The sequence below is a fragment of the Phyllopteryx taeniolatus genome, chromosome 14 (genome assembly GCF_024500385.1).
Source record: "Phyllopteryx taeniolatus isolate TA_2022b chromosome 14, UOR_Ptae_1.2, whole genome shotgun sequence".
Classification (NCBI taxonomy): Eukaryota; Metazoa; Chordata; class Actinopteri; order Syngnathiformes; family Syngnathidae; genus Phyllopteryx; species Phyllopteryx taeniolatus.
In genome coordinates, this window is record NC_084515.1 from 20,848,691 (window position 1) to 20,871,404 (window position 22,714).

Genomic DNA, 22,714 nt, shown 5'->3' on the forward strand with positions numbered 1-22,714 from the left:
TTTAGTTTTGGAATGCATGCCTCATGAGGAGAACAACGATATGGTTTCCCATATGAATACATAATTGGGACTATCAATAAGAGGTGATAACGACGACGGCGTGAATGTTTCCGCTCACCTGTGCAGGCTGCAATCAGGCTCAATGACTTTTCCCACTTTAGCCATTTTCGCCATCGCCTCCTAATGGAAATGCAAAATAACCCTTACTAAATCATGTTGTGCACTTCCAGGCCGACCGTGACCCAGTTGGAGAAAGAATTGGGCTCCGGCGGTTTGGATGCGGCTCAGCTCATGACTTATGCAGTGCACGGCCTCTGCGCGCTTTAAAGCAATCCCACAATGCAGCGGCTCAGACACAACTACTGTCTTTGCGAGGCGGGCGTGACAGGTGCAGCCTCGTCCCAACAATAATGTCTTATTTTTAGTGTATCTGGCTTAAAGGCTCACCATTCTCTGCTCTTATGAGATCCGATGCTGAGAGATGATAACTTGACCGGGCAAAAGATTATTCAGCACACATACTGAATATTAAACGCACACACTGTGCACAAATAAGGCTCTATTCAGTGAAAATCAGTGAAATACTGGAGTGCGCCGGTAATAAAATCATGTTTTTTTTTGTTGTTGTTGTTTTTTTTTAAAGGCTCAACCAATAGATGGAAGTGGTGAGTCAATGACACTAACACACTAAATCATGAGGAACTGGACACACAAGCCAATGATACCCAGGAGCCATATTTATATTTTTAAAAAAAAAGCTTTTTAAAAGATGTCAAAAGTACATAATGATTGAAAGATAAGTGAATGATACAAAATGATGACTTATTGACTGTCACAGAGGTATTCATTCAAGAATATTAATTTTTATCACTGTTGGCCCGTCGATGATGAAATCCCTAAATTCCTTTGCAATTGTCCGTTGAGGAACATTGTCCTCAGACTGTTGGACTATTTTGTCACGCACTTGTTCACAAAGAGGTGAACCTCGGCCCATCTTTGCTCGTGAATGACTGAGCAATTCAGGGAAGCAATCATGGCACCCACCTGTTCCCAATGAGCCTGTTCACCTGTGGGATGTTCCAAATACGTGTTTGATGAGCATTCCTCAACTTTCTCCGTCTTTTTTTGCCACCTGTCCCAGCTTTTTTGGAACGCGTTGCAGCCATAAAATTCTCAGTTCATGATTATTCGCGAAAAACAATAACGTTTAGCAGGTTGAACATTAAATATCATGTCTTTGTAGTGTATTCAATTAAACATAGGTTGAACATGATTTGCAAATCATTGCATTCTGTTTTTATTTATGTTTAACACAATGTCCCAACTTCATTGGAATTGGGATTGTATATGGTTTTTATCATCACTTTTTAGTGCAATATGCATTCCACCAACTACTAAGTGTTCCTTGCAATAGAAAGCTGAACAAATACAATGAAATTTAGAAAAGTGTAAGGCAGTGTGTGCGCGCGAGTGTGTGTGTGTGCGTTTTCCACCTGTATAGTGCCATGGTCCTGGGACGCACACGCTCCAAGAACTGCTGCTCCCACTAAGACAGCCTCGGTCTGTTGTGGCAACACTACAGGCAAGCCTTAAAGATTTGTATTTTTTGTTTTAAAGGATATGAAAGAGAGAGAAAGGTTTGAGAATTTACGTGACAGGTACACTCCCCTCTGAAAGTATTGGATCATTGAGGCCAAGTCCTTCATATTTGCTAGAGACTGAAAACATTTCCTCAATCTGATACACAACGTAGAAAAGCAAATTGTGTTTTGCTGGCCTGTGTTTTACTCAAACAATGACTAGCACAGCTCGGGGTTCAGATTTGGGTTTTGCCTGTGAAGACTACAGCGAACTAAAAATCATTGGCATCACTGCTGCAATATTTCGGAGCGCTGTGTATGTTTATTTAGTGATACAAATACCGTAGTTTTCCCAAACACGAAACCATGCCATGGTCCCTCGTTTGGACCTTGTACCTGTTGCATTGGCGTGAGTCTGCACAAACAAGCTGTTCTTGCTCAATCCGCCACATAAGAAGATGGTTTTAATGTCATGCCCAGCTTCTTTCATGGCCTCCAGTATATGAAGTGTACCGAGCTGAAATCAGAGAAGGATACAGTCATGGACACGGAGAGGCAAATACAATCCTTCCTTCCTCACAGGAAGTCATTTCAAAGAAAAAAAAGCAGTGGACTGACCGCCAGGGCTTGCATGGTGGCCAAGTAGAGCAAAGCCAAGTCATCCAGAGTTTGAGAAAGTGACAGTCCCACCACCTGTAAAATTGTCATTGCATGTTTGCATATTAAAAAAAAAAAAAAAACATCAGAACCTCGAAGGTCAAACACAACCTGTTCCGGGTTACTCCATGATTTATGCGGTGTTTTTTTTTTTTCCATAGGAAATAGAAATAACCAATTCCAGGGTCAAAGGATCGGAATTGTAAAACGAATGCGTATGTTGGTGCTGGAAGTCAAACTGCTTTGATTGAAGTTTGTGGTGTACGGTTTATTTTTCTATTCCTTTCACACATTCTTCTTCTCTTCTCCGACATACTGTATGTAAAACTGACTTTTAATTACTCGAGTGCCCGCCCACCCATTAAGAGCAAATAAACACCTAAGACAATATTTTGGAAGCTGTCTATTCACAGGGAGCATTTATGAATTTTGCTGAACTATTATGTCACAATTCAGCATACATTCGGAATGTAACTCCGCCCATCACCTGGCAGCTAAGCTGAGTGAAGATCCACCACTTTCGAGCCACGACTTGACGGCGCTGTCGATGGCAAAGTCAAAACGTAAGCAGAGTTGCACGGAGTTCTGTTGGATCCGCGGATTAGCGTTAGCTAACAGCGCACACAGTTGTCCAAAGGGTGACTCTGCGCTGTATTTGTGTTCAGCGATGTGTCAGCTCGCTGCATGCGCCACACACACGGATCGGCACGCTACTTGACAAGTGTAATGGACGACGAGCTGCCTCCACGAGGGGAAAATACAATCCATGCTGTCTTTGTAACGTGCATTTCACAGTTTGCAGTCTCACCGTCAGGGGAGGTTTTAAGGTGTGACCTCACAATATTTGCAGCAACGCAGCGCTCTAATGTATGACCGCGGACATAAAAGCTCGGCTTGAACTCACCATGCCCTTCAAGGCGGGGTCAGCCAGCGGGGACCTGTTCCCGTGAAAGTCTGGCCACACGTGAAGACTGGAGGCCAGCAAGTCAACGGCTGAACACGACGAAGACATTCCGCTTAGGTGGTCGTTCAGGTAGCCGTAGATGCCGTCGTCTCCTGTGGCGGGACATCTGGGTGGGGGGGGAAAGAAGAGCGCATCCAAAAGAAGTCTTTTGCCACATGATGGTTGGTCGCAATTTGTGTACGAGACGCCTTCATTGTTTTTCAGACATTTGCCATGGGGTTTAAAGAAGGAACTCAAACAGTACTAGGTGACTCAAACATTTCACGGAGTGAGTCAACAGGGGAATATTGCGTCTTGTAACCACAAAGAACCGACATAAACTAGTTTAAGCAGGATAAAAGGCACCGTCAACGAATGAATACATTATTGTTTTTATTTATTTAACAATGACTTATTTAACAAAGGCAACTGAGAACAGATTCTCAATTCGCAATGCCGACCTGGCTGCAGACAGACGAGTCGAACAAAAGCAACTGCGAACGAAAATGTTCACAATCCCTTGTTCACAATCTACGTGTTGTGATGCAAGCAGTACGGTGGAGTCGTGGTTAGCACTCGTGCCTCACGGTTTCCAGGTTCTGATATTGAATCGCCCCATGCTTCCTTGGGTTTTCTGCAGGTACCCTTGGCTTCCTCCCCCATCCGAAAACTTGCTTCTATATTTAACTGAAGACAAGAAATTGACTGTTCATACAGAAAATGGATGGATGAATGCTGCCCTATTTGCGAACATCTCGTCAGTAACTGTGACTTCATGTCCACGCGTACGAGAAGCCTGTGAGTCAAACGCAACCAAAAAAATCTTAATCTTACTCAAGATGAACGTTCTTATGTGTCAGCTAGCAGAGGATGACAGCTGCGTTTGATGTTTTTGGACAGCCAAACCCTGAATGCATCAGCTAACCTCTGCCGCGCCTTTTCCTGGAGCTGCGCGAAAGCGGCATGGCCCTTCACCATGTGGTCAATCTGCAGGAGGAGACGCACTGTTACACGCAAAGGTCACGGAGAACGTCGCGTGCAAACGCCATTTTGGATTCGTCGTATAGCTCAGCATCGTTATCGGGCAACGACTTTTCAGTACACCTGCACAGTGCAAGCAAATTATACATTGGACTACAGTATTTTTTGGGACTACAGTATTGCACTACAGTTTTCATATATCTTTTCTACACTGACTGCCTGGAAATGTTTTTGAGGCTGGGTCATCACCTGACAATCTGGTCTCACGAGGTGACCTTTATTGAAAACAATAATACGTTACACTGATTAAAGGATACCCTTATTCTCCACACAAGCATGAAATTAAATGCTACCAAAAAAAAGCGATACCCCCCCCCCCCCCCCCCCCCTCAGATGTTTTCCATGGAAAATGGCATCAGTAGGGCCAACTTTTGAAAATCCCAAAACATTTGAAGTGATCTTCCTTAAAATGAGGAACCAAAATGAAGAACATTAGCAACATGAGCAGGTCCTTTGCGTCAAAGTACATTGTTACATTTGCGTCAATGAAGGCATCACTACCTTTTTTCATTTTTTGCATAAAAACACTCATCGTGTTGCTGAGCGAATGTCCACTTATGAGTGCTAGGCCTTCGATCTCATATGTTGCGTTCTCATACTAACGACAAAGATCCGGTCTTGTCTTCGGATCGTCGAATACACTGACCAGGCGTCCCGTGGCACTCTGGCCCCCCTCGTTAAGCCACACGTCCGGGACCATGGCAGACAGGCAGGGACCCCACACGCCTGGCACAAACAGCGGCTGCCCACTGATCTGGTCAAAGTTGAAGAAAACATTTGCGTTCACATATCACCGCTGACCGTGAACGGTGTCGATGCAAAGAAAAAAACAATGGCAGGAATGAAGCTTTTCGAGTGGAAGTATGCCCCGAAAAAAACTGAACGAATCAGCTGATGTGCAAAAGTATATATGCATCATTTTCATATCATTTGATCAATAATGGTAAAGACATGGCCCACTGAATTTCCTCTTGAAAATCAATTAATTATTGATATATTTGAATTATTGACAGTTGTTATCCATCGAAAGGTCATAATTGTTTTGAAGAAAGCAAATATTCTAAAGTCATGTTTTTCAAACTTTTAATGCCAAAATGTCTTTAATGTTAGGCGTCCGACATGAAGTTTCATGATTTGCAACTTTTTCTGAAGATACTAAGTCCATTTCTGAATTTCTGTTACTGCTGAGATAAGAATAAATATTTGGGAATTTGTGAAAGTGTCACAAATACTAAATGTCTTTACAGTTATGACGATTCAAATACCTGTTGCTTAAAGAGTCGTAACACTGCGACATTGATGCTATTTGTTAGCCCGTTGTGTGTGAGTGTCTGGGCGTGAGCTGTGGCCAGCAGCAGCTCCTGCGTGTGAGGGTGTCCGTGTGTTTTACTCTTCCGCCTGCATTCAATAAACGGCTGAAAACTGCATCTGTGACTGTGGCTCTCCTTTCTCACATGCGAGGGCATTACAGTAAATGTACAAAAAATAACTAAATAAAATCATTGCTTTAAAAAAAAATGCGCTACAGCGGGGGAACGCTGAAACGGACTCACGGCCATGTGACAGGATGATGTCCCACAGATCATGGCCATGCGTGATGTGATTGGCTGGCCCTCACACGGCAGCCGAAAGCCTTTTACATCGGCTCCTATCACAGCTGGACAAACAAAGCAAGAAAGAAGAAACAACTATTTGCATCATTTGATAGAAAATGGATCTGTTTTACATGCCGACTTGGGGACAAATAGCAATGATTGTGCATGCTTTGAAATCATTTGAACATTGGAATTCCCCAGTTCCACAAACTTCTTATTAAACCGCTTTGAAATAACGTGCACGTGCGTGTGCGCGTTTGTGCGCAAGGGCAAGCCGGGCGTATTTGACTGTGACATGTCCAGCGTTGTGTTCTTTCAAGTATTTTAACCTCTGACCGATACAACAATTTGAGATTAGCAAAGGTCGTAAGCGCAGGTCAGATGGAGAGTTCAGGAGAAGTTTAAAAGAGCAGACCAAATCCAGATGCTCAGGATGGCCCGACTGCCGAAGCAGAGAAGAAGCGGGAATTTCTCCCCTCTTCATTTTCTTAATCAATATTTCCAGGAGTGTCACAACGTTGCTCATGTTCTCGTCTACCGAAGGCGCAGATGTTGCGGAAAAATACCCAAAACAAACAAATGGGTTTTTGCTTGTGATACCAAGGCCTCCGGCGTGAGCGTCGATGAGCGAGGCCCCAACTGCAGTTCCGAAATCTAAACCCAACTCCGCTGCGGCCTCCTGAGTCAGGCCATCCCCAAGAGGACTCCCCGGAGAACATGTCACGTTGCCTGCAAGGCAAACCATCCGTAATTCAACATGTATTCCAACGACATCATTGTGTTGAATGGATTCACAACTTTTTAGAATGTACCTATTTTGGTAAAGTTGTTTTCAGTGAGATCATCCAGTCCTATTGCGGTCCAAAAAGTCACGTCCCATCCCACCGGGGGACAGTACGTCCATTTACAAACCAGAGTGCAAAGGGATCTGCGAAACGGGAAAGAAAAGGAGCCTCGGCGTGTTTTCAGGAACGTCATGAAACTTTCCTGCTGTGAAGGACACGACACAGAAATGACGGCCCCCTCTCTTTCAAATATAAAACATCGAGACATCGACAGCTTGTACACAACCACGTGCAAGTTCTTTCTTCATTGGAAGTCGTCCCTCCACGGCCGATAGTTAATATTGTTGGTTTCATTCACAACTCCACAGTGCTGCATTATTTAGTTTTTGTTCACATTCACGTCTGCGTGTATCAGTATGCATTGCACCGAATAGTATTTTCAATGTATGTATCATAAATAGTTAGTAGTGCTCGTGTTTTCAGAAATATATTTGATTCTCAATATTTACTGATACACGTCTAGCTGTTAGCTACATACAACACGGCTAAACATTTACATAGTATATATTTATTTGTGTATGTGCTATTCACATCTGTATGTGAAGTATTTATTAACAATGTACAGTCTCTAAATATGATGTTGTAAATATAGGTTCGTGGATATTTGGGGATTTTGGATTCTGTGACATTATTCCTGTGCGCGGCTACGGTCGACTTTGCTGCCATAAAAGCAGAATTTCCCCAGCGCGAGTCGAATAAAGGCTTATTTCTATTCTTCCATTTTTTTACCCTGACATCTATCTCTGTCGAGGACGCGAATCATTGCTGTGGCACGGCAAACCTGGTCAGCGAGCCGGTGGCCTTCCATGAGAGGAAGTCTGGAAGGTCAAAGAAGTGAGCAGCTTTGTTCCAGCAGCTTTCCCTGAGATTCTGCAGAAGCGCCAAGAGACCCACGGGAAGGAAGGGAGAGACACCACCAAGGAATGCTCAGATGTGCGACAAGCACGACATCAAACGCCAAGCCCGTCGTTGCACCTCTTTGAGCCAGAGGAGCTTGGGCGGTTGCATCTCCGGCGACATGACTCCTCCGACCCGACTCAGGACGCCGTGGCCTGTGCCCGTGATGCGAGCGGCCTGCTCCGCGGCGCGATGGTCCATCCACATCACCACGTTCCTCTGCTCGTTTCCTGGGGAGCGAACGTCACGTCAGGACGCCAGCGCAGCACGATCGGAAACGCCGGCCTACGTTCGGTGACAACTTCAATTCGCCAAATGGTATCGATTGATTCCCAACAGTCTATTGTCTTGACTTCACTGTGCTGTGTTTTACTGTAGATGTTGGATTGCCAATCTTATCCGCCGTAATGCCGCCCGATGTAACTTCGACTATATTAACAATGGGACTAGTTGGAGACTCTTTCACCAACTAGATTTCCAATTCACCTCACATTAACGTCAGCATCTTTCTATCCTCTGATCGGTTGGTCCGAGGCAAAACAAGACCGTTTCAAAACACGTCTGGAGCCACCCGCACACGAACTTAACACATTTCATAAGCTGCAGTTATACATGATGAAATTATATATGAATAATCACGCTGCTTTAAACTTCTTTTAACGCATTAATAACCGTCCAATTGCGTGACGTGCCAATGACTTTACCATCCTGATTGACTGCCAAAGGCTGGAAGCGTTGGTCCAAAACCACCAGGGAACAGGTAGCGTCAAAACCGATCCCTCGCACCTGGCTCTTGTTCACTCCCCTTGTCACTTCCTGACAAAAAAAAACACATTTCCCGTGGACAAAAGGCCCTTTCGTTCTATTCTGCATCCTACCTTGACAACGGCGCAGCATTTCTCCCAGATCTCGCGAGAGGACTGCACGTAATGGTCAGGGTGAGGCTCCCAGATGCTGACGGGCTCCTGAGCGGCCCTCTTCAAGTGACCCTCTCGGGTCACCAGGGCGGCCCTCACGCTGGCGGTGCCCACGTCCACGCCCACGTAGTAGACTGCGGCCATGAGGACGCCGCCGCAGCTCGGTCGCTCTGCGAGTCTGCCTTCAAAACACACATTCGCTCCAAATGTCCGCATACAAGAAAACATTCGGTGCGCCGGCGACAGAAAAAAAAAAAGGCTGCACGTAATAGTTAGCAACTTTAAGTTATATTTTAGCAGCATTTCTGGACTCACCCGGTGAATCAAGTGAAGGTTTTTCACTGCGGTCAAGCCAGCCTCCACTCGTAAAGTAGCAGTCAAGCCAGCCGCCCCTACTTTTGTTCATACTAGGCATTACGGTAATAGGTCGCCAACTCGCGGCGAAAGCCACCTTCAAAATAAAAGCTTCCCAATAATACGGACGTAAGTGCTCTTCGGTGAAGGAATGCAACCAGCAAAGTTAATTTGAATCTTGAGATACATTACATACATTAAAAAAATTACTTTATTTGATATCTTAGGAAAAATAAATGGTAATGTCCTCCACTTATATAGCGCTTTATCTACATCATCACAGTGCCCAAAGCGCTTTACAAAGCCTCACATTCACACACACATTCATAAACCAATGGGCGACTGCTGCCATGCGAGGCGCTGCCAGGCCCACTGGGAGCAAATTAGGGTTCAGTGTCTTGCCCAAGGAAACTTGGACATGGGGACAGTCGTAGCATGGATTCGAACCTGTTCTACCTACTGAGCCAAAGCCACCCCAACATAATCCCATTGGTATCGCAAGACAAGTCCAGATCTGTGTGACAGACCACCAAGGACTCCGCGAAAAGAGGTTTGATGAAGATCTGATATTGTATTTCAAAATACAAATCTCTGAAAACTGCATATGTTGCTTTCATTACCCCTGACTGAAAAAAATCTGTTAATTCTTTTTAATGAGATATCGCAACACCGGTCCAGTTCTGGGGGACACTACACCACCCCAGGTCTGCAACAAAAGAGATGCCATCAAAATCTGATGTGGCATTTCAAAATAAAAGACTGTTGAAATTGGTATATTTCACTGTCATGATCACGGATTTCAAAAATTCATAAAATAAATCATCCTAGTTATCACAACACCAGACCAGTTCTGAGGGACACTACAGCACCCCAGGTCTGCAACAATTTGCATATAGTGGCCACTCATGCCAGAGTAGCATCTGCTCCATTTGCACACTGATTGAGGAGTATCTGTAACATTTGCACAACCATTGTCCCAGATTATTGGGCTACTCGTCACTTTAAACCGCATGCACTCCTTGAAGTCTCAGCGCCCTTTGCAGAATGGTCATTGCACCGGACTATTGCAATATTAGTCATTCGAACTGCTCTAAGTGCTAGAGGACTCTGCATCTTTTGGCACAAATGTTTTTTGTCAATGTCTTTATGTCTCCAAAGTGTTCTGTAAATTGACTGTCTGTTGTACTAGAGCGGCTCCAACTACCGGAGACCATTTCCTTGTGTGTTTTGGGCATACTTGGCAAATAAAGATGATTCTGATTCTGATTCTGATTCTGATGGGAGTTTGCCCAAGCAGTCTACATGTGTTTTGTGGACTTGGAAAAGGCGTTCATCCGTGTACCTCGGGCAGTCCTTTGGGGGGGTGCTTCGGGAGTATGGGGTACCGAACGCCCTGATACGGGCTGTTCGGTCCTTGTACGACCGGTGTCAGAGTTTGTTCCGCATTGGCGGCAGTAAGTCAGACTCGTTTCCAGTGAGGGTTGGACTCCACTAAGGCTGCTCTTTGTCACCGATTCTGTTCATAACTTTCATGGACAATATTTCTAGGCGCAGCCGAGACGTAGAGGGGTCTGTTTTGGTGGCCTCAGTATTGCAGCTCTTCTTTTTGCAGAGCATGTGGTTCTGTTGGCTTCATCAAGCCGTGATCTCCAACTCTCACTGGAGCAGTTCGCAACCGAGTGTGAAGCTGTTGGGATGAGAATCAGCACCTCCAAATCTGAGAACATGGTCCTCAGTCGGAAAAAGGTGGCGTGCCCTCTCCAGGTCGGGGATGAGATCCTGCCCCAAGGGGAGGAGTTCAAGTACCTTGGGGTCTTGTTCAAGAGTGAGGGAAGAATGGAACGGGAAATCAACAGGCGGATCGGTGCAGCGTCTGCAGTGATGCGCACTTTGTATCGGTCCGTTGTGGTAAAGAAGGATCTAAGCCGAAAGGCGAAGCTCTCGATTTACCGGTCGATCTACGTTCCTACCCTCAACTATGGTCACGAGCTGTGGGTCGTGACCGAAAGAATGAGATCCTGGATGCAAGCGGCCGAAATGAGTTTCCTCCACAGGGTATTCTGGCTCTCCCTTAGAGATAGTGTGAGAAGCTCGGTCATCCGGGAAGAGCTCAAAGTAGAGCTGATGCTCCTCCGCATTGAGAGGAGCCAGATGAGGTGGCTGGGGCATCTGATTCGGATGGCTCCCGGCCGTCTCCCTGGTGAGGTGTTCCGGGAACGTCCCACCGGAAGGAGACCCCGGGGACGTCCCAGGACACGGTGGAGAGACTACGTCTCTCGGCTGGCCTGGGAACGCATCGGGATCCCCCCGGAAGAGCTGGATGAAGTTGCTGGGGAGAGGGAAGTCTGGGCGTCCCTGCTAAAGCTACTGCCCCCGCGACCCGACCTCGGATAAGCGGTAGAAAATGGATGGATGGATGGGCATCCGATTTGGGTGGGACCACTTTTGTTGGATACCTGGGGTGGTGTCGTGTCCCCCAGAACTGGACTGGGGTTGTGATAACTAAGAGATTTTTTTTAAAGAATTTTTGAAATCCGTGATCATGACAGTGAAATATACCAATTTCAAAAGTCTTTTATTTTGAAATGCCACATCAGATTTTGATGGAGACCTGGGGTGGTGTTGTGTCCCCCAGAACTGGACCGGCGTTGCGATATCTCATTAAAAAGAATTAACAAATGTTTTCAGTCAGGGGTAATGAAAGCAACATATGCAGTTTTCAGAGATTTGTATTTTGAAATACAATATCAGATCTTCATCAAACCTCTTTTCGCGGAGTCCTTGGTGGTCTGTCACACAGATCTGGACTTGTCTTGCGATACCAATGGGATTATGTTGGGGTGGCTTTGGTTTAGTAGGTTGAACAGGTTCGAATCCCTGCTACGACTGTCCGCATGTCGAAGTGTCCTTGGGCAAGACACTGAACCCTAATTTGCTCCCAGTGGGCCTGGCACCGCCTCGCATGGCAGCAGTCGCCCATTGGTTTATGAATGTGTGTGTGAATGTGAGGCTTTGTAAAGCGCTTTGGGCACTGTGATGATGTAGATAAAGCGCTATATAAGTGGAGGACATTACCATTTATTTTTCCTAAGATATCAAATAAAGTAATTTTTTAATGTATGTATGTAATGTATTTCAAGATTCAAATTAACTTTGCTGGTTGCATTCCTAAACCGAAGAGCACTGACGTCCGTATTATTAGGAAGCTTTTATTTTGAAGGTAGCTTCGCCGCGAGTTGGCGACCTATTACCGTAATGCCTAGTATGAACAAAATTAATGGCGGCTAGCTTGACTGCTACTTTTCGAGTGGAGGCTGGCTTGACCGCAGTGTTTCGAAGGGCAGTTGGACAGTTGCCGCATGTTGTATTTACGTGCGGGGTGGAATAAAGCAGCCTGCTTGGGTGCTTGGCCTGTTTTGCAGCCTCTCGGTGATTACACCTGATCGTGTAATTGCCCGATCTACACGAACTTATCGAATCGGATTGTGTGGAGCCGCTTGATTACCACAATTGCAAAAATCGACTTCTGCTTGCTCTTACTGGACACTACAACAATTCCTCGTAGTTGAATGGAAAGAGGACCCTTTATTTGAGAAAACCATATGGTAGACAGTGACTCAATACAACATTGTGCAAATGTTCACACAAGATTCCTGTGCATTTTCTTTCTTTCTTTCTTTCTGCATGCCACAGAAGATGAGGGTTTCCACCATCAAACTGCAGCAGCTCACCATATTCACCACCCTGCTGACTGGAGGGGGGATTGGCACCATGTACTACCTGATGCAGAGTGAGTCCAAAATTGGAGAAGTGGGTGTGGGGGTTAGGGCATTTACATATGGACTTCTGCAGACACGCACACGAAATGTTAACTGGTTTAACATAACAAACCTCCTCATTTCTGTTTCGTATCACACCAGAGAAATTTGCAGAGTCAGACTACCACCAAGTGGCCCTCCAGAAGTTGGAAGCATGTGCGGTCGCCATGGAGAGTTTGGGAGCTCCACCTTTAAAAATTCACAACATCCATCTGACTGACAGAGACAATCGAATAGATCAGCAAACAGCACAGGTACTGTGTTTAAAAAGCCGAATGGTGATATTTTTGCTTTCAGATTACAGCTTTTTATACTGCATGCTCAACATAAAGGAGTGCACCCTCACTGAGAAGTAGCCTTTTAACCGTTTTTCAGTGAACACAATAACAATTTTCAGCAATTTGTTGGTTGGACTCACCCATGATTGAATTATTGTGCATTAATGTATTCTAAAATGTAGCTTTGCTAGACTGTCATTGGTGTGTACTTCATTTTCCAACATTCAATAATTTTTTTGGGAGATAGAAATAGATATATGTAGACGGTGGGCCACATTTGAGATCAGAGTTGCTGCTGGACATGACCTATTTTCACTTATTTCGGCCAAAAAGTATTACTTTGTAATTACCAATCTATCTTTGTTCATCTATCTCTGGCAATGATGTGCAGAGTTGACAGGCAGAGCAATTGAACGTGCTTCCTTTAGATGGTAGGAAGTACATTGCCATTCATATAACAGTAGTCGTCGTAAAGTCAGTCATGGCTTCCTCCTCGTATAGCAGCTTGCCTTTGTGTTCAATTAACTGGGCCCAGATTTCACACTGACTTAAGTCAATTTGCAATTTGAGACGAGATCATCATTATTTCAGCGTTCATACTTTTTTTTGTTTGGCGTGTCACCAAACATTTCTGACTCTGTAAAAGTTGGGAAACACGACAGTAGAAAGAAAATGTCGACTGAACGGAAAGTGCAACAAAACAATTTGAGGGTTATTCATTTATGTGATGTTGGAAACTGAGAGGAACAAAAAAAAAAAAACAAGAACAAATCTAAAACAAAGATGTGTCTCCATAAGAGGAGTTAATTTTTGGAATGATAATGATAATGAATGGAAACCGTAGCTCCCTAACGCTGTTTAAAAAGATGTTTCCAACAACAGTGATAAATAAATATACAAATCAGGTATAAGGGGACAAAAGGATGTGCACATGCATGTGTGTGTTTGTATATACTGTATACATAGATATACATACTATGTTTGTGTTTCGGGCCAAATTACGTTCAAATAAACAAATAAATACTTGAAATTGTTTAAATTGTGGGCCCTGAATCTATAATCTATGAAAGTTTAACTTTTTGAATGGCATTGTGGGGGGAAAAAAACCTTTTCCATGATATTAAATTTTTTTTGGAACAGGCTCTGCGTGTGTGTTTGCGTGTGTCTGTGTATATATATATATATATATATATATATAGCATTTTAATGGTTTTGCAGATAAAGATTCCTGTGACTGGCTCAAGAACTGGTGGCTATTTGTATGCATCTTCCATCAGAGACCCAGACACCAACAGGTATTTACATTCCCTTCCCCTCAGAGTATTGTAAAATTAGATTTGTATGTCAATTATTATTATTATTTTTTTAAATGAGCCCTGTCATGTCTGTCTCCATTTTCGGTCTAAGGTTTTGTAGTTGAGTTATTGTCACTGGGCACTTCCTGGGTCGTAAGTCCTTCCGTTTTTATTTTGGTGGGTCACGTTCAGTTTGTATTAGTTCTAGTTTTGCTTCCTTTGCCACGTGTCACTTCCGGTATTTCTAATAGGGGTTGATTAGTAATGATATTTAAGCCCTGGGTTTCCACTCTTTTACAGTAGTTGCCAGAACGTTGCACCTCGTAAGTCTTCGTCTCCAGCATTTCCAGCATTCCTATCCGTGTTTTGACCTTGTGTATGACCGTTTTTTTTTGTTGTTGTATGATTGCGAATCATCTCCAAGTCCTTTCCGGCTACAAAAACGGACCGACCCACTGAATAGTTAGAAGTTGGAAAATTGCGTTAGGTATTTGGAGAGTTTTTATGACTTCGCCCCATACACAATAACACAATGGATTGAAAATAAAACAAAGATGTTTTAAGAGGTGTAACAAATGATTCAGGAATGACCTGAGAATGGATTCACGGGAGGATGCTTCCATTCAAGTGAAGCAGATGTAAGTCATGTCAATTGGCTTCGGTGTTAGACGAGCACCAATATACCAATTTTGAATTGATGTTATGGTTTGTTGTCTTTCACTTGTTGTGGCATAGGCAAAATCCTCAAAACCCAAAACTCTTCACAGGCACCACATCAGTCACAGAGTTGTGTTACTCCCTGTAGGTGGAGTGTGAAGCTGGCAGTTTTGAGGCTCAAAGACGGGCAGACCTTCAACTTAATGAACCCTCCATCAATTGCGACAGAATACACTGAATGCAGTGTGCAGGATACGGACTGACTGCATCTACTCAGCATAACTTCAAGGTAGAATTTACCCTGCATCAATTGGTGGAGAGTGTTTTGTGCTGGGCATTTTAGGAAACTCAACAAGGCCAACATTTTACGTGATGGGCAACAAGCTCTGGATGATTCTTTTGCTGATGTTTATATCTTTTCAAATCAATTTCCTTTCACAAGTCAATATTTTGACATCAAGACATTTAAATACTAATTTAAGAATTGACTTGAGGCACACAAAAATGTTCAAGTGGCTCATTTACCACAACTTCCTGCTTTTTCAATCATACACAGTGTGTATAGCAACCACATCTGTTACTTAAGGTTTGAACCCATGCCTTTAAAAATCTGTATTTTCCTATTTCATGATCTTTTTTTCACATGTATTTATTATAAGCATTCTCTCTTTTTGCTGCGACGGAGAAAATGATTGATTTAATCTGAATTTGTGTGTAAAATTGTGTATGAATGCAATTTGAAGTAAATGTGGAGTCAAATAAATGTTGCACAATATAAACATTTGATGTTTTCTACGTTGCTTTAAGGGGGCCCGGTGGACGACTGGTTAGCAGATCTGCCTCACAGTTCTGAGGAGCCGGGTTCAAATCCGGCCTCGCCTGTGTGGAGTTGTGTTGGAAAAAAAAAAAGAAGATACAGACGTGTGATGTCATCTGGAGAGGACCGTTCGGGCTGTCCGTTCTTCAAGGAAAGCTTGAGCTAATGTTCACATACTTTAAATACTGCTAGCAAGCAGACAACATGACATTTTGGAGCGAGCTAAATAGTTACCCAGTGCGAGCACTGACGTTTGTACGTAACCATTATGACGGTGTTCTGTTCTCATAAAGTTTTGATAAAGATATGCCTGAATAAATGCCGAATGAAGGAGACTAAAATATAAGTGGATCGAGGTTTCTCTTGCCCGGACGCAGGTCACCGGGGCCCCCCCCTCTGGAGCCAGGCTTGGAGGTGGGGCTCGAAGGCAAGCGCCTGGATGCCCGAAAGGTAATGTGGGTCCCGCTTCCCATGGAGCCACCACCAGTCCACTCTTACGTTTGAATCAATCCAAAATGTTTTGCTTATGCGAATGTATCAAATTATTAGCAGAAGTCATAATACACCAATGATGGGTGATTCTCAACCAGCGTGCACAATAGGGTGTCGTCGGCGCTCTTCAGGTGTGTCGTGGGAAATTCCAAAAATATATAAATATTATACATTATTACATAGATATGGCTCAAAACATATATTTCCAAGAAATAATGTATGTTTGTTCATCTTTGTGCCAGTGAAGCACAGCGACAGACAGAACAAATAAATGCTCCTCTATTAGATGGCAAGCAGTAATTAATATATCCACTTTTTGTGACATTTTTGTTTGTTGGTGTGCCGTGAGATTTTTCATTTTTTAAAATGTGTGCCTTGGGTCCATAAAGGTTGGAAATGACTGGTGTATATAAACGCAGACATCAATTTTGGCCAGTAAACAACTGAAAATGTTACCAAATGTACCTTTAAAGACGGAGCTACGTACAGTATGCAACATGCGTATTCTAACATTGCCGAGTGTTAAATCTTCAACTTCAAAAAGGTGTTCAGAACAAACACAAATGTATAGATTGGGAATCTGGCCAGAGTGAAATGAGCTCAGCTAATTTGTGAAAGACACAATGTTCGCTCTCCTCCCCTTGACAATGATGGTCGAGATCAAATGTAGCTTATTACCAAGAATCCTGTTACATAACGTCAAAAAAATCTACTCCATCTGTCAGAGAAGCTCACTGTTTGGAAAATGTAGCCTCCTACACAATCTTATCGCTGCTAAGCCAATGTGAAAGGTTCAAGGTTGTATACTTGTATGAGATATTTCACATGCATACTTTATGAAGTGAGAAGACGGATTTCCTGTAACTGTTGCACTTTTCTGAAATCTTTCATCTGACTGAACAGATCATTTGTACCCGTTTTCTTTCTAGCCTTTACATTTAAACCCTTAATCCAGGTTTCTGTTGCCTTGCATTCATTATTCATTTAGCTGATCAATTTTGAAATACAAACAGTAGTGGAGTGCGCTAAGGACCTCGGTGCATGTTATTTGAACAGATTTGACTGCTGCACTAACACTTTTTATATGTACAAAGCATGTATATATATACTGTAATTGTCTGTTGGGTGCAAATGTCATCAAGTTTGCATTTGTTTCCAATAAATGATGACTGTTCGGCATCATCCCGTGACGTTCTCATGCGCATAGCGGGCCCAAATAAACTTGCTCATTATCTCCTGTGGGTGCAGGACTTCCTACTTTCAAAGTCCCAGTCTGCAGTCATAGACTCAAGTGCTTTTTTGTGGTCTCCGTCCTGTAACCCTTCCATGGAAAGCAGCATTGGTAAGTAAATGAGAGAGTATGATTTTTTAAAAAATTATTATTATTATTTTTTTTTTAAGTAATCAGTTTTAAAATGGAATGGCATAAAATTTACTGCTGTCTTTATACCATACAGAATAATGATCATGAACCAAATGTTAGTAGCCTACTTAATACTTAAGGGCACATAATACAGTTTTAAGTTAAAACATTTTTTGTTGTTGTCTGTCTCTATAAATATTATCATAGGCCATAATTTTCTTCATACTGTGATGCGCATATAGAATAAGTAATACTGACATTGAGCAACACCATTAGAGGGAAATAGCAAAACAGCACTGTTTACAACTAAAAATGTTTCTTATTGGCTCATTGATATTTTCTGATGATACAGATCATCAGAGGAACATCATTTATGGAACACTTCCATTGGGAATGTAATAGTTACTATGTGTGACTACTAAAACATTTAATCGGAAGGAAAATAAATGCAATGGAAAGTTGAGCAAGGAAAGATGTTTTTTTTATGATCGTCTGACTCTTGTCACTAATTCAGTATGCCGTTGTCTATTCAGGAAAGACCATCCAAATGTATTGAGACGACATGAAATGAGCATGTACGCATATGATAATGATAGAATCTTCTACAAACATTGGACTCACTGATCACAAGAAGCTTATTTTCGAACATATTTCATATATTTAAAAAAAAAAAAGATTTAGCAGCAATGTCATGCGAAAATGTGTGTTCATGACTAATTATGACATCTCGATTACTATATATATATATTTATATAACAAAGTAATGAAAGATATTTAAAAATAAATTTTGTGAGTTTGTGCATGTGTGTGTGAACAGATTCTTAGGTACTCTATTGATTGGTTAAAGGTGAAATTTAAGGTGGGTGTGACAATAGCCCTGGTTTGCTGTAAATAAATTAAATGTAGTAATCCCTCCAGACAATTGATCATTAACATTGCTTTACTCCATTTGTTCAAACTTTGTCATTTTTGGGAACAGCTGTATTCCACACCAGATGGGAGAGTCAGAACATTTTACTGCAAATGTCAGCAGTTTCTGTTCTCTTTTTTGAGTAGTGTAATAGTATACACGTAACAGACTCTTCTCATAACATGCTGCATCGTTTCCAAATCACGACCAACACTGAAATATTCAGAATGATTCATACTTTAAGAAGTATATACTAGTAGTAGATAGTTTGTATCCTTGGTTTCAGTTAAAAATGTTCACGAGTAATTTGAAAAAGGGGTTGCCAGTGGTCTAATCCAGCGGTCGCCAACCTTTTTCCCGTCACAGACTGGTTCATGCAAGACAGGGGCGTGCAAAGACGGGGGCAGCCACCCGGAGGGGGGCATCAAACGTCTGTCCCCTTTAGGGAACATCAAAATCGGCTGGGCTTCGATCACACCTCCCTCATTTGGTTTCGGGGGCATATACTATAACACTGCGCCGTGGGCAGCAACCCAGCTTTGCACGCCAATGATGCAAGTACACTGGAACCTCGATAGAACGGACTAATAGCGGCAGGGGGTAGTCCGATATAGCCGATTGTCCGTTACATTGAAGCGCTTTTTGTTTAGGCCATATGGACCCATATTACTGTACGATGCAAAATTCTTGTTTTGTAGGTTTTTTTCCATGGCCTAAAACACCCAGTACATTACAAAGTTGTTATAAATATACAAAAAAAAAAAAAAGCTTGAAAATCTTTGAAAGTTTCAAATTTTATTCAAACTTACCACACCAGTGTGCTTGGTCATGGTGACATTGTCGACGTACAGTACTCGCTTTTATGAGCCGCGAGGAATTAGTGTGCCTCCTAGTTCCAAATCCGTTGGCAAAGGCGAACGGCTTGACAAAACAATGTTACAGGACCAAAAATAGTATGTTCCAGACTCCAGAGACTTGTGTTTTGTATTCCTCAGAGTTAACACTGCCACCATGCTGCTCTCTCTCTCCGCTGTGCTCTACGGCAAAATAGACAATAGGTACAACCATCATGATATGGCCGACACGTCATTGCCCCACATTCAAGATGGCTGCCACGTAGGCACATCTTTTGGAATTGGGTCTAGTCATATTGTATATCTGCGACCCGGAAATACGTCGGTCCCGTTCTCTGCCTGCATGGCACCAGTAAACAACATTGGCCAATTCTGGAACTAACAGACTTTGTCAATGGCAGTTTTAAGTGACAAATGAAAACTATTTTTGGAGACGTTGTTTAGTCCCGACAGTCCGTTTCATCCAAAATCCGTGATATTGGGGTCCATTTTATTGAGGTTCCAACGACGGAGGGTCCTGATCAGAAGCTAATCATCCACATTATGGGGTGGCAAAACATTTACCATTGTTTTAAAAAACATTTTCAAGCTATCTGTGCGGCCCAGTGGTTGGGGACCACTGGTCTAGCCATTTGATTTATGGCTTAGCATGTAATGTTGCTACAGTTCTACCAAGTAAATGGGTAAAGATATATTTTGTTAAGTGAAGAATTTCTTCAACAAGTGGACAATAAACTAATATCCTTTGCAAATATCTCTGTCCCTTAGGAGTCTCGGCAACCATGGAGACAGATGAAGACCAATATTCGCTCCTCTTAGAACTTCTCAATAAGAACGAGACATATGACCCAAGCTATGTGGTTAGTGAAAGTGTCAAACTCTGCAGGAAATCATCCGTCAACGATTTTGGCTCAAAATTCAACCCAGCTTTCTGCTATGTCAACTTCCTCCTGAGTTACCTTGGTAACGGGCTCGTCCTGTACATCATTTATAAGTATGAGAAGCTGAACACGGTGACAAACATTTTCCTGCTCAATCTGGTCCTCTCCAACATCCTTTTTGCCACCAGTCTCCCGTTCTGGGCAACATATCATCTGTCTGAGTGGATTTTTGGTAATGTTTTGTGTAAGTTGGTCAGCAGCGCCTATTTCATTGGTTTCTACAGCTCCATCCTTTTCCTCACACTCATGACATTCGATCGATACCTTGCAGTAGTGCACGCGGTGGCGGCTGCCAAGAGCCGAAAAAGGAGCTATGCCATCATTTCCTCCGCAGCGGTTTGGTGCATAAGTATTCTAGCCAGTGTGAAAGAGCTGGTTTTCCAGAATGTTTGGAAGAGTCTTTTCAACGGGCTGGTGTGCGAGGAATCGGGATACCACGACAGCACCATGGCATTTTGGCGTCTGGTCACTTACTATCAACAATTTCTGGTTTTCTTCCTCCTCCCACTGCTCATGGTGACGTACTGCTACATCAGAATCACCGTCCGCATCCTGTCCACCCGAATGAAGGAGAAATGTCGTGCCCTCAAGCTCATATTTGTCATCATCTTGACCTTCTTCGTCTGTTGGACCCCCTACAACGTCGTCATCCTCCTCCTAGCCATACAGAGTTCCAGTCCAGATGTCGAGTGCGCCGACTCGGACAAGCTGGACTATGCCTTGTTTGTGACCCGGAATATAGCCTACCTCTATTGTTGCATTAGTCCGATGTTTTACACATTTGTTGGTAAAAAGTTCCAGAGTCATTTTAAAAGGCTGCTTGCTAAGAAAATCCCATGTCTGAGGAGACACATAAGTCTCAGCAGCCACAGCACAAGAACCACATCCCAGAAGACGCCGCATTCTGATCACGAGTACTAGATAACCCCACAAATGGTGGACATGTCAATAGAAATTGGACCGGAACAAGGATAAGCAATGAACATTTTCGAAAAATAAAAAAAATAAAGTCAAATCTGCTGTTGTAGTTTCTCATGTAGTGTGCTTTAACTGATTTTTATTTTTTTTTAAATTGATTTGAAATGGTTTCTGTATGTCTTTTGTAACTTGTTAATCATTTTATTATATTGTACTGCAGTAAGCAATGACTGGAAGTAAAAGCACTGGAGTCATCGTTGTGCTTTCATTTGAAAGGATGCTGGCTTGAATATTAAAGCCCTCACCTGGACAATCATGTACACAAGGCATCATTGAAAGAAAATGAAGCATTTTTATTGTTTTTATTTTGTGTGTGTTTCTCGTATAAAGTTTTGAATACAGTACTCACTATCTTGGCCTCTGATGAAAAACAGTATACATGCATATTGCGCTGAAAAATGTATAACTTCTACATGTATAACAAAAATCTGCGTAAATTTCTTTTTTTTCATTAAAATTCTTGAGAAATCCGAGTTTGTTTCATGTGATTTAACTGTGTTTTCTTTCCTATAATATAAATTGACAGCATGACTGTCACTCTTCTCGCCGCCTCGCTCCAGTCAACAACTAATATGGGGGCCCTCCGTGATGAAGGCGCACACAGTCGGGTGCTAGCTGGTGCCGCAGCTCTCAGATAAACTGGGAAGACAAATGCAATGATAAATAATGACAGTTGGTAAATAATAACAGGTGCTCCTCGCAAGATTTCTGACTGAGGAGTGCAAAGAATAATCAGAAGAGTTGTCCAAGAGCCAAGGACCACCTGTGGAAGAGCTTCAAAAAGACCTGGAATTAGCAGGTACTGTTGCCACAAGGAAAACAGTGCGTAACGTACTCCGCCGCCATGGCCTGTATGCACGCTCACCACGCAAGATCCCAATGTTGGGGAAAAAAAAGCATGTCAAAGCTCGTTTAACGTTTGCTGAACAACATTTGAACAAGCCAGTTAAATATTGGGAGAATATAGTCTGGTCTAACGAGAGCAAAATTGAACTGTTTGGATGCCAAAATGCACACCACGTTTGGAGGAGAAATGGCACTGCTTCTCACCCTAAAAACACCGTACCAACAGTGACGTTCGGAGGTGGGAACATGATGGTGTGGGGCTGCTTTTCAGCAAATGGTACTGGTAAACTTGACATTGTTGAAGGAAGGATGAATGGGCAAATGTACAGAGACATTCTTGAAAAGAAAACGAAACAAGGGTGGACATTTCAGCAGGATAATGATCCAAAACATACTGCCAAGGAAGCTCTCAATTGGTTTCAAAGAAAAAAAATAAAAGCTGCTTGAAGAGCCCAGCCAATCACGAATCAAGATTTAAGATTTGAAGACTGCTTGTGTGGAGGAATGGGCCAAAAATCACAGAGCAATGCATGCAACTAGTTTCTCCATACTCTTGAAGCTGTCATTGCAAACAAAGGCTTTTGTACAAAGTATTAAATAAATACCAGTTGGTGTGTTCAATACTTTTTTTCCTCT

At 42.9% G+C, this 22,714-nt stretch overlaps 4 protein-coding genes across 8 annotated transcripts in view; 2 read left to right on the forward strand and 2 right to left on the reverse strand.

The window, feature by feature from the left end:
- Positions 1-1,574, reverse strand: part of LOC133489403 (dynamin-3-like) — a 24,565-nt gene extending 22,991 nt beyond the window's left edge. Inside the window, exon 1 of the mRNA XM_061798434.1 lies at positions 1,494-1,574. The gene's annotated coding sequence lies outside the window, so the exon portion shown is untranslated. The remainder of the gene's footprint in view (positions 1-1,493) is intronic.
- fggy (FGGY carbohydrate kinase domain containing) overlaps positions 1-8,900 on the reverse strand; it is a 9,314-nt gene extending 414 nt beyond the window's left edge. Inside the window, exons 1-15 of one of the 4 annotated variants that reach the window (XM_061798439.1) lie at positions 8,791-8,900; positions 8,437-8,653; positions 8,263-8,374; positions 7,637-7,788; positions 7,443-7,531; positions 6,629-6,744; positions 6,417-6,545; positions 5,775-5,878; positions 4,868-4,975; positions 4,106-4,167; positions 3,142-3,307; positions 2,199-2,273; positions 1,977-2,097; positions 1,494-1,588; positions 119-180 (exon numbers count right to left, since the gene is read on the reverse strand). In XM_061798439.1, the coding sequence (XP_061654423.1) occupies positions 119-180; positions 1,494-1,588; positions 1,977-2,097; positions 2,199-2,273; positions 3,142-3,307; positions 4,106-4,167; positions 4,868-4,975; positions 5,775-5,878; positions 6,417-6,545; positions 6,629-6,744; positions 7,443-7,531; positions 7,637-7,788; positions 8,263-8,374; positions 8,437-8,619 (1,574 nt within the window). In that variant the 5' untranslated portion in view covers positions 8,620-8,653; positions 8,791-8,900. Of the gene's footprint in view, positions 1-118; positions 181-1,493; positions 1,589-1,976; positions 2,098-2,198; positions 2,274-3,141; positions 3,308-4,105; positions 4,168-4,867; positions 4,976-5,774; positions 5,879-6,416; positions 6,546-6,628; positions 6,745-7,442; positions 7,532-7,636; positions 7,789-8,262; positions 8,375-8,436 lie in introns of all 4 variants that reach the window. The other 3 variants (XM_061798438.1, XM_061798436.1, XM_061798440.1) reach the window with 3 other exon arrangements.
- Positions 8,901-12,086: 3,186 nt separating this feature from the next.
- LOC133489238 (cytochrome c oxidase assembly factor 1 homolog) lies at positions 12,087-17,427 on the forward strand. 2 transcript variants are annotated; one of them, XM_061798116.1, is made up of 6 exons: positions 12,087-12,434; positions 12,526-12,619; positions 12,750-12,901; positions 14,144-14,220; positions 15,026-15,166; positions 15,685-17,427. In XM_061798116.1, the coding sequence occupies exons 1-5, from the start codon at positions 12,432-12,434 to the stop codon at positions 15,138-15,140; spliced, it is 441 nt and encodes a 146-aa protein (XP_061654100.1). In that variant the 5' UTR covers positions 12,087-12,431; the 3' UTR covers positions 15,141-15,166; positions 15,685-17,427. The 2 variants fall into 2 exon arrangements, with proteins under 2 accessions (XP_061654100.1, XP_061654099.1); XM_061798115.1 differs by having other exon boundaries at positions 12,088-12,434; positions 12,523-12,619.
- Positions 17,282-21,705, forward strand: LOC133489237 (C-C chemokine receptor type 3-like). Its single transcript, XM_061798114.1, has 2 exons — positions 17,282-17,528; positions 20,082-21,705. Exons 1-2 carry the CDS (start codon positions 17,282-17,284, stop codon positions 21,173-21,175), a joined length of 1,341 nt encoding a protein of 446 aa, XP_061654098.1. The 3' UTR covers positions 21,176-21,705.
- Positions 21,706-22,714: the final 1,009 nt, after the last annotated feature.

Excerpts from the sequence above, each read along its gene's own strand:
- LOC133489238 (XM_061798115.1), top strand. Across the intron at positions 12,620-12,749 it reads CATGTACTACCTGATGCAGA|AGAAATTTGCAGAGTCAGAC; the intron begins GTGAGTCCAAAA and ends GTATCACACCAG. Across the intron at positions 14,221-15,025 it reads AGAGACCCAGACACCAACAG|GTGGAGTGTGAAGCTGGCAG; the intron begins GTATTTACATTC and ends TACTCCCTGTAG.
- LOC133489237 (XM_061798114.1), top strand. The coding sequence starts at position 17,282 with ATGTATATATATACTGTAATTGTCTGTTGGGTGCAAATGTCATCAAGT. Across the intron at positions 17,529-20,081 it reads TTCCATGGAAAGCAGCATTG|GAGTCTCGGCAACCATGGAG; the intron begins GTAAGTAAATGA and ends TCTGTCCCTTAG.